The sequence below is a fragment of the Gymnoscopelus braueri genome, assembly GCF_963280865.1.
Source record: "Gymnoscopelus braueri genome assembly, contig: SCAFFOLD_411, whole genome shotgun sequence".
Lineage (NCBI taxonomy): Eukaryota > Metazoa > Chordata > Actinopteri > Myctophiformes > Myctophidae > Gymnoscopelus > Gymnoscopelus braueri.
In genome coordinates, this window is record NW_027660886.1 from 23552 (window position 1) to 35388 (window position 11837).

Consider the following 11837-nt stretch of genomic DNA (forward strand, 5'->3'; position numbering starts at 1 on the left):
TGGACCAGATAATGATGTGACTGATGTGTGATTAACCATTTTCAATATGTGTTCAACCAATTGTCTAAATGTGTCTAATTTTTTTATTTATATATATAGAAAAATAAAAAATATATCAATCTTAAAGTTCACAAGCTGTCATGACGTGGCGCGGTGTGAGCTTGTAGATTGGCTATTTTCGCTATTTGTCTTATGATGTATTATATAGGGCTACAACGTCAATAATATTGATAATCTGACAATAAATTGAATACTTCTACATAGCTCAGGGCTACAGCAGAAGACATGATCCTGTTTTAACTTTAGAATAATCAAGACCTCATTTTAGGACTACATTTACCATAACATGCACTTATTGTTATCCTCTGTTCTTTGATCATTTAGAAACTCCCGTTCCTGTGTGTCAACGGCAACTCAAGTCTATTCTGAAGAAGATGTTTCGGTGTATGTTGGAGTGGATCACAAAAGAAGGACAAAAACAACTTCTGAATGAGATCTACACAGAGCTCTACATCATAGAGGGAGGGAGTGGAGAGGTCAATATGGAACATGAGGTCAGACAGATTGAAACAACATCCAGGAAAACAGCCAGACAAGAACAAACTATCCATTTAAACAACATCCTTAAACCTGGACAAGAAAAGACATTCAGAACAGTGATGACAAGGGGAGTGGCTGGCATTGGTAAAACAGTCTTAACTCAGAAATACACACTGGACTGGGCAGAAGACAGAGCCAACCAGGATATTCACTTAATCTTTCCGTTCACTTTCCGTGAGCTGAATTTGATGATGAAGAAGAAAAAGAGCTACAGCTTGATTGAACTTATTCATGACTTTTTTGGTGTAACCCCCAGCGAAGAAGAAATCTGCCGTTTCCAAGGATCCCAAGTTGTGTTCATCATTGATGGTTTAGATGAGTGGCGGAATTCTCTACTCTTCGATAACAATGAGATCTGTACTGATGTCACAAAGCAAACCTCACTGGACGTGCTGCTAACAAACCTCATTAGTGGGAACCTGCTTCCTTCTGCTCACATCTGGATAACCACACGACCTGCAGCAGCCACTCTGATCCCTAAAGAGTATGTTGACAGGGTGACAGAGGTGAGAGGGTTCACTGACCCCCAGAAGGAGCAGTATTTCATGAAGAAGTTCAGTAATAAAAAGCAGGCCACTAAAATCTACTCACACATCAAGCAAAAACGAAGCCTCCACATAATGTGCCACATCCCAGTCTTCTGTTTGATCATTGCTGCAGTTGTCGAAGACATGTTGAAAACAGTGAAGAAACTGCCAAATACCCTGACCCAGATGTACATCCACTTCATGGAGTTTCAGACCAAACACAGGAATGACAAGTATACAGACTGGAATACAGAGAAGAACAGGGAGGCCATTCTGTCTCTGGGAAAACTGGCTTTTGAACAGCTGGAGAAAGGTAACCTGATCTTCTCTCTAGCAGACCTGAACGCTAGTGGCATTGATTTCAGACATGCAGCAGTGTACTCAGGAGTGTTCACAGAGATGTTTAGAGAGGTAAAGGGTGGGTGGCTCAAGGAAGAGGTGTTCTGCTTTGTCCATCTGAGCGTTCAGGAGTTTCTGGCTGCTCTTCATGTCTATGTCTCATTCATCAACACTGGTTCCAACCTTCTGTCAGAACCACAAACAACCTCCATGCCACCCAAACCTGACATAAAACACCTCTACCAGAGTGCTGTAGACAAGGCCTTACAGAGTTCTAATGGACACTGGGACCTGTTCCTCCGTTTCCTGCTGGGCCTCTCAGTGGAAACCAATCAGACTCTCTTAAAAACACTGTTGGGACAAGAGATCCAAGAGTACCTGAGTTCAGGAAGTCTCGAAGAAGAAGAAGAAGAAGATGAAGAAGAAGATGATGAAGAAGAAGAAGAGACAAGAAGTAGATCACAGACCAATAAGAAGACACTCAAGTACATCAAGAAGAAGATCAGTGAGAATCCCTCTCCAGAGAGGACCATCAATCTGTTCCACTGTCTGAATGAGATGAATGATCATTCTCTAGAGAGGGAGATCCAACGGTATCTGACCTCAGGAATGATCTCTGAAGAAAAACTCTCTCCTGGTCAGTTGTCAGCTCTGGTCTTCATATTGCTGTCAACAGAAAAGGTGCTGGATGTGTTTGACCTGAAGAAATACCAAGCTTCAGAGGAGGCTCTTCTGCGGCTGCTGCCAGTGATTAAAGCCTCCAATAAAGCTCTGTAGGTGAACTGATAACTGGATACATTTAATGTGTCATTTTTCTGTTTTTCTGAAAATACAAGAATTTAACCACTTAAGTCCTATAGCAAATAACAAATAGCAAAAATAGCATCTCTACAACCTGTTGCTTCATGATTTGTTGTGGGCTTGTAGATCGGCTACTTTTGCTATTTAAAAAAAATGACCATAATAGGGATGAAGGGTTAAATTGGTTTACATTTAAGCACTATGTTTCTTCAGGCTGAGTTGACCTCTTAGAGAGCTGAGGAGAAAATCCATTGAAATCAGTGGCACTTTTTGCAAACTAGGTCAGCTTATCCAAGAAAATTAGGAATCTTGCTCAAACATAGACAATATAAATGTTGATATAAAGAGTGTTGCATGTTGTTTTAAACGTTGTGCGCGGCCGCCATCGTGCCACGTCCTTATGATTTTCCATCATATTTAAGGTGTATAGACCTTGAGAATCTCTCTCCCATATGACCTTAATATGATGATGATTTTCAAGGTCTGGCCACCATCGTGCCACGCCAGGATTTACAAAAATAGCCGATCTATTTGGCTCACATCGTGTCACATTGTTGTTGTTGTGAGCTTGTAGTTCGACATTTGTTTTTGGAAAAGGTTGAAAGTGGTTTGTTACACATTGGCTGCAGAATTGGCGATAATGTTGTAAAAAATAGTTTTACATTTTGTGGTGCCACAGATCGAAAGCTCATTAATTTTTCCCATCGAGATTTTTGAAAATATTTACATACATTATTTGAAGCCTGGAACCAAGCCATTCAGGCTCCTGGTGAATCATGACCATAAACATTTGATTCTGTGTCAACAAATATCTGAATATTTAATTATATTATAAACTATATTTAATAAATTCACTTTTTTTTGCGGTTCTCAAATATGTTTTGACACATAATTAAATGTTTTATGGTCATGATTCATCAGGAGCCTGGATGGTTCCAGGCTTAAAATACTTTATATTCCCATTCCCATTATATTCACAGCTGTGACATTTCAGGCTTCCGCCCTTCCTCAGACTAAAGCCTACTGAATTTTCCTACTAAGTTCATTGAAATCCAGGCTTTCTGTTAATGACTTATTTTACTAGCAGATACAAACAAATGAACAGAATGGTAGGTAACTATAAATGAATGGGGGATTCAACTGATTATTACCCTCATTACCCTAAAAAAAATACCCTCTAAAAATGTATAAGAAATCATACAAATACCAACTGAAACGTTTTTAAAGTTACATTTACAGTTACATGTATGAAGGTTTTTGGTTTCACTAATACTAATAACTGGATATGTTTAATGTATAATGTGATGTTTCTTTAACAAACACAGAAAATACAAATAATGATGTAATCACTACTATTTCTTCAGGCTGAGTGGCTGTAACCTGTCAGAGCGATGCTGTGAGGAGTTATCATCAGTTCTCAGCTGCTCTGGTTTGAAAGAAATGGATCTAAGCAATAATGATCTGCACGATTCAGGCGTGAATCAGCTCTGTGTTGGACTGGGGAGTCCACAGTGTACACTGGAGACCCTCAGGTCAGTATTCATGAACCTGTTCAACAGATGACAATTCTGGAGTAATTACACATGGAGCGTATCCTAATGACTTTTCTTTTTTGGTCTGTGTGTGTGTGTGTTGGGGGGCACAGACAATGGCCGCGTTTCCCAAAGAGATTCGTAGAGATGCTGCGTAGAGATCCTGCGCAGGTACTACGACGGGTCTTACGTGTGTCCACACAGGCTGCGCAGTACCTTAGCAGGCACGTAGATTTCAGGTCATGCGTCGCCTACGCAGCTTGCGTAAGAGCCTCCTACACAGCTGGGACTCGGCGAAACCTACGCTCTACCCTCATTAGTAGCAGCTGGTTGTGCCCTACGTGCCATCTAAACTGGCTTCACGTCTCTGCTAAAATACATTCAGGCAACAGCATGCACGTATCCTACTCCTGGGAGAGGCGTAGCCCTGAGTGCTGTCCTACGCAGCAGTTTGTAACGAGCGCCCTGGGGCGCTCGTAACACCCATCGTAGCGAAATAGATCTATGAAAAGACCGACTACACACACACACACACACACACACACACGCACACACACATATAATTTACACACACATATATACACACACACACACACACACACACACACACACACACACACACACACACACACACACACACACACAGGGCGGGCGGCTGCGCTGCTTCTAGCCCTGGTTCAGTGCGTCAGTCCGAACCAGGGCTACGCTGCTTCGTCCTCTATGCATGAACCCGAAGTTTACAAATTGTACTCTCACGGATGATCCGATCGTCTGATAAAAATATTAAGCATATGCCAAGTTAACTAAAGGTATATAAATGATGCTGAGCTAAACATGTTTCCTTAATTTAGAAGTTTTATAGTTAAACGTTATGATGAAAGTCCCCAGTTCCTCTCACAAAGTGACAGCTGTTGCGCTCGCCATGTTTATGAATGGTTAAAAAATCTTTTGAAACTAGCAGATCTACAAGCTCACAACGCTTCACAAGCTTGTAGATCTGCTATTTTCAAAAGATTTTAATACATATTAAATTTGGGAAATGGGACATTCTGCATTCCTTTACTTTTGGTATTTTAAGTATATTTAATTTACTTGCATAATGGGGACACTTTAGTGTTTTATTTACCTTGCAGATGTCACCTCACCGCTGTAATTTAATTCATAAATATATTATTCAAAAGTTGTATTTGGAGTGGACTGCTTCAGGAAATCTGACAGTTGGCTCTGGTATTTTTATGATCCATTTCACTTTCGCAAAGGGTGTTTAAACTGCTGTGTAGCGTAGGACAGCACTACGTAGTTCATGTAGGCTTTACGTAGGCTTCGTCCAGGAGGTCTTTACGTGCATGCTGTCTCGCGAATGTAGTTTTAGCACACACGTAACGAGAACCTATGACGATGGTATCTCCTGAAGCCAGTTTAGATGGCACGTAAGGCACACACAGCTGCTACTAACGAAGATAGTGTGTGGCGGGGTTGCTACTGCGCAGGTGCGTGGAGGCTCTTACGCAGCTTCTAGGCTACGCACGAGCTCAAATTCGTTTGGGAAACCCGGCCAATAGCTATTGTATATAATATAACATAATGAAGCTCTTCTTGTGTGAAAAGCATATTCCAATTGGTCTTTCAAGCTGTCAAATACAAGGACACATAACCTTGTTGAGTTTCACAAGTTTGGACCATTGATTCATTGAACTAGAAAACAAAACGTTTGGCCCTTTCCTATGTGAAAGCCCCCCTGTACCACAGACACTACCAGGCCTCCTCCCAGCTGTCCCCATCAGCTCTGAGTGGCATTTGTATCGATCATGTATTTGTATTTGTACACATGTAGGCAGCAATGTAGTTTAAACTCTGAATTGCAAAAAGAAAAAGTTATTAGATAATGTGTTGTGTTGAGTGTTATTTAATAATGAAAACAAATTATGTGTACATGCATGCACACGTATCAAACATTGGTTTGAATGAATGAGTTATAGGCTAGGCAGAGCAGTATAAACAAAGTTGTGAGTTATTCTCTCCTCATATTCCACAATAAAAATGTTCAATGGTTGGGAAGGGAGTGGCGCAGGCTTAAAAATAAATGAGTCCAATATTTGAAAAATATTTGCCAACATGATAATAAATGACAAATGGTACACACATTTGGGACAACAGAGACCTTTTCTGGATCACTTGCAGAGTGATTTTATAAATGACAAACACTGACAGACAATCAAAACCATTAGAAGAACGTGGGATGCAATCAGTGTCACCCTCTGAATGACATCAGTGAGTTGTATTTGATAGCTGTCATTACATCAGGTATAGCCTACAACTAATTATGCCGGGTCCTTATTATTAATAATCAGTCAGATAATTATTTTTGGAGATCACAGCTTGCCTATCAAATTAAGTATTGCCAGGAGCCAAAATGTGGGGCAGGTAACATCATTCGATATATAACCAAATGTGGTGCAACAGGTCGTCTACTGGCCAAAATGTGGGGCAAAAAAAACAATAACAATGTAAACAGTACAACGTGTAAGTACATTAATGGTGCGGAAAGCAGCTAGTCCAATAGCCAGACCACACTGAGCAATATTTTGTTCAAAGTGTGGACCCAGGGTTCTAATGCAGATAGAAAATCAGGGACCTTGGTCAGAGTTAGATGAATGCAAAGTGTGTGTGTGTGTGTGTGTGTGTGTGTGTGTGTGTGTGTGTGTGTGTGTGTGTGTGTGTGTGTGTGTGTGTGTGTGTGTGTGTGTGTGTGTGTGTGTGTGTGTGTGTGTGTGTGTGTGTGTGTGTGTGTGTGTGTGTGTGTGTAGGTTGTCAGGCTGTCAGGTCACAGAGGAAGGTTGTGCTTATCTGGTCTCAGCTCTGAGATCCAACTCCCATCTCAAAGTGTTGGACTTAAACTACAATCACCTAGGAGACACTGATCAACTCTCTGCTCTACCACTGGAGACTCTCAGGTATGGAGAGACCTGCTGCCACTCAAATGTGTTCTAGTGGGTTTAGAGTATAGAAATCAGTGATGCTGTATAGTATCGTTTAATGGTGAAAATCATTATAAATCATCGTTTCATTACCAAATGATATGCAGGCCTCATATTGTCTCTCCTTCACCCCCAGTGTCAACCATGGAGGAGAGTGCAGACTGAAACCAGGTGTGAGGAAGTGTAAGTGTGCATTCTATTGTATTCATGAAATCAAAGCAGCACACATCCAGATATTTAGATGAACAGCTCATATACACAGCAGCATGTGACAGTCACTCACATCCTACTGTGAATTAAGACAATAATAATCACAACTATTATACGTTGCTATTAACCAAAATGATACAGAATCTTTCTCCCTGGGTTTTATTACAAATTACCAGCTTAGTATTGGGGTGAACCCTGCCTACCTGTGGTGTCCACATATGATTCTAGAATTATACACTGAGGTTGATATATTCATCAAACTACTGAGTACCTACTTTTCAAAGCTTTCAGCACTTCCTCTCTGAATGCAAACCCTCTGGCCTATAAGAGCACACAGAATAGAAGTACTTTAATTAATGGTAGCTTCTCTCTAATGAAACACATGTTGATGTGGGTTTAAATCAGGGGTGTCAAACTCATCTCAGGGCACAGGCGGCCAGATGGAGTGAAATAGATATGAAAAATGCAATCTGCTATATTGAATAGCAGAATAGTACAGTTTTTGGCTACTCTTCCCCCATCTGCTTATTAGGAAATGTAGTCAGTGGTGGAAAGTGAATTGACTCAAGTACTGTACTAAAGTACAATTTTGATGTACTTTATATTTCTACTCCACTACAGTACATCTCTTGCAAATATTTTACTTTTTTACTCCCCTACTAGTATTTGACAGTTTTAACAACTACTGTAGTTACTTTGTAGATTTAGGGACTGTTCGTTTTTTATTTAAGGGGGTTTGCTTTGTTTTTTTCCTTGTGGGTGCTCGGGTAATCCCGAGCATACATTGAAAAACTAACATCACTGCTACTGCTTAGATGAGGAGTTATTTTGTTGCATTGGAATTGCTGAGGTTTTAGACATTTTAGTTTGTTCAAGACAGTATATTATACAGTATATTTAAATTTAATATGTTATTTTATAGTTTTCTGCTGCACCACTAGGCTATACAGATATTAATTTAGTTTACTTGTTTTGAACCAATCCTGCTCTAATTTGACTTAAAAAGCCATATAAAAAATTACAGCAATTCATTGATGTGAAAAATAAGAAATGTACTATTACTTTTACTTTTACTTAAGTATTTTTAAAAGCATGTACTCTTGAATACTTAAGTAAATTTAAAAGCAAGTACTTTTTTACTCATGCCTGAGTAACATTTTGCCAAAATAATCATATTTGAACTGGGGACCCCCATTTTGTTTGACTCGGTTCCACAGATAAATATTGCGAAAATAGCAGATCTACAAGCTTGCGAGGCGTTGTGAGCTCTGTTGTGGTCCCGACCCACAGGTTGAGAACCACTGCCTACAAGCAAGTTACATGTCTATGTTGTTGACCACGTAATGTGATGTTACAGGCTGTACAGGCTTAGTGTTGTATACTCTGTCGCGCCTCATTGTTAATGCTGCCCAAAAGAACAGATCTGTAAGCTGTCGACACGCCATGACACGGTGCGTTGATAGCTTGTATGTCTGTTATTTGGGGTAGGTAGGCGATGCACATTACGCGTCATAGCAATGTATCTGGGTTTGAGAGGCTATGATTGATGTAAACTTACAGTAGCCTACTAGATTATAGCTGGCAGTTGTCACAATATTGTAGCGCTGTACGGGATTATTGCACAAAGGTGGATGATGAAAAAGTTGCACTTTGAGAACGGGGACAAACTTGGACATAACTGCGTCACTTCAGAGGAAACTAAATGAAGCTACAGTACTTCAGAGAGGTTTACACACCCCTGGAATCCATTAGAATGGTGGAAATGGAACGTAAACGATAACAGCCAACGTGAGTACTATCTTTCCTGAAACTGGCCAATTTATAGCCATATCTACCCGGGGGTCAAGAGACAGACAGCACAGCAGTGCGCACTAGATGTAGGGTAGGCTATACCCAAACACGTTGACATGTCAATCTTCCTTAATAAAAAATATGTAGACTAACTAGCAGCAGTAGCCTTGGTCAGGCTGTGTGTGAGCCTGTGCCTTCCGCAGTTGAGCTGCACTCTAAGATGCAAAGCAGCCTAAATGAATGTATCCTACTATTTTGATAAACATTCATTCTGTGCATTTCTCATTTCAGGTTGGGTTTGTGGACCATCATAACTGTATTTCAGCCTTAGGCTACATCGTATAAATAAATAAATTCAGAAATTAAGAAAAGAACCCCCTTTTTTTTAAGAGACTCGAGACTTGACTCAGACTCGTGGCTAAAGACTCGAGACTCAACTCGGACTCGACCCTCAAAGACTCGAGACTTGACTCGGACTCGAGGCCAAAGACTCGACTCGGACTCGAGCTAAGAGACTCGTGGGCATCTCTGACACACACACACACACACACACACACACACACACACACACACACACACACACACACACACACACACACACACACACACAAACACACTCTACAGTTTTTTTAACAATATAGTGACATTACCTGAATAAATGATCTGTAATCTGTAAGCTCACAATGCGTTGCATAGCGTTGTGAGTTTGTAGATCACCTACCGTGTGTGTGTGTGTGTTCATAAAACATAAAACATACATTCATAAAACACATATACAGACACATGCACAAAGTACTGAAATGTACTGCACACTGTACACGCATGCACGCACACACACAGTAAACGCATATACACAAGTATACACACACACACACACACACACACACACACACACACACACACACACACACACACACACACACACACACACACACACGGTGGAAGGCGGAAACCTTGCATGTCCAAAACCATTCCTTTTGTATTAGAATTAAAATAGCAGATCTACAAGCTCACGTGTTGCATTACAACGCGTTGTGAGCTTGTAGATCTGCTATTTGCGCTAAATCTGTGCATCATGTTGTACGATGAAGTAGGACATTAATTGAAAAACATAAAGAGTTGAAATATGGAGATACAAGGTTTCTTCCAGACAGTAACAATATAGACTACATCTAGATACTCATATTTTATAATGATTAATTATATTTCTATATTATGATGAAGTTATATTTGATTGTAAACTGATGCTGTATTGTATCATGATCTCCTCATCAGATGTGTGTAAACTCACACCGGATCCAAACACAGCACACAGAAACCTCTCTCTGTCTGAGAACAACAAGAAGGTGACACATGGAGAGAAGCAACCATATCCTGACCATCCAGACAGATTTGACTACTATCCACAGGTTCTGTGTGAAGAGAGTCTGCCTGACAGCTGTTACTGGGAGGTAGAGTGGAGTGGAGAGGTTTACATATCAGTGACATACAGAGGAATCAACAGGAGAGGAGAGCTTGATGACTGTGTGCTAGGATTCAATGACAAGTCCTGGAGTCTGGTATGTAATGATGATGACAACATGTATGCTGTCTGGTACAATAATAAGAGGACTGTCCTCCCTGTCCGTCCCTGTGGCTCCTACAGAGTAGCAGTGTATGTAGACTGGCCTGCTGGCACTTTGTCTTTCTACAAAGTGTTCTGTGACACACTGACAAACATTTACACCTTCCAGTCCACATTCACTGAACCACTCTATGCTGGGTTCAGGTGTGGGTGGAGGTCTGAAGGGAGGTCTGTTTCCTCAGTGTCTCTGTGTCAGATGTAAGAGGTTCAGTAACATCCTGTGTCCTGTAGGAACACACACTGATGCTGATATGATACTACACTATGTACACACATCATAAAACACACATATGTGCACACATACACACGCATGAAAATGTGCACGCCCGCACATAAACACAAACACACACAATCACGCTCACACATACAGTAAACACACAAACACATGCACACAAAACACACATTGTAAACCCTAGCTCACAAATACACACACACATCATCTCTGTCGGGTGGAAACCTTGTATGTCCAAAACTGTTACTTTTCAGAAAATGGGGAAAAAACAACCAAAGGATCCAATGTAGTTATTATTTAGTCACAAGCTGTTATGAATCCTTCTTATTGGTTCTATATTATAAAACCCACACAGACACACTTAACTACTTTCACTTTAATATAAATATTAATACTGTAGCTGATCTACAAACTCAGTGTGTTGTGTTGTTTGTTATTTTTGTGTGGAAGTAGAGCATTAATTTACATAAAAACATAACAAGTTGAAATATGGAGATACGACGTTTCAGCCCGACAATAACAATATACAGTGTGAAATGTAAATAAAGGCAGTGGTTATTGTCTTCAACAAATGTTCATCTTACTCACAAAGACACCAGGATGTGATGTTTATTGTTTTTATAATCTCACTTCAGTTGTATTGAGTCTCCACTCCAACTCCAAGTCATTATGTTGATTCCATGTCAGGTTTTCACTGCTCACTAGTGAGGCTAGTAGAGTAATAACAACATGTGACTCTTAACTAGTGGAATAATGATACAACATGGACAGCATAGTACACTATGTCTTATCTGAGCCTTTTTGCCTTTTCTAAAGTGGAAAATGTCTTTAAATCTTTTCGCTCCATTCCACTGATAATTTGCCAAATTGTGAGCATTTGTGAACTTGTTCATATTTAGACTTTGTAAATATGGTTCATATGGGCTTCAGAGTGTGAAGATTAACCCATGTTTTGTATTTGTATTTTTCTCAAACTGTAATAACCAACCAATGCATTGAGTTAATAGTACATTTATCATGTGACATTGTTGTTATGGTATGTTGCTTTTTAAACTTGTTTATTTTTTAAAATTCTATATGATTCTATATCTGATGTTCTTCATTTATGTATTAGTCTTGGTTTTTGAATGTCTTTTTCCTTGAAGTCTCAAGGACAGTAATAATAATAATTATAATAATACTTTTTATTTGTAATGCACATTT

At 39.9% G+C, this 11837-nt stretch overlaps 1 protein-coding gene across 1 annotated transcript; it reads left to right on the forward strand.

Annotated features, from left to right (window-relative positions):
• The first annotated feature begins 457 nt into the window (after window positions 1-457).
• Window positions 458-10918, forward strand: LOC308081085 (protein NLRC3-like). Its single transcript, XM_080457483.1, has 5 exons — window positions 458-2239; window positions 3632-3799; window positions 6607-6753; window positions 6914-6960; window positions 10054-10918. The coding sequence occupies exons 1-5, from the start codon at window positions 543-545 to the stop codon at window positions 10602-10604; spliced, it is 2610 nt and encodes an 869-aa protein (XP_080313609.1). The 5' UTR covers window positions 458-542; the 3' UTR covers window positions 10605-10918.
• The last annotated feature ends 919 nt before the right edge of the window (window positions 10919-11837 follow it).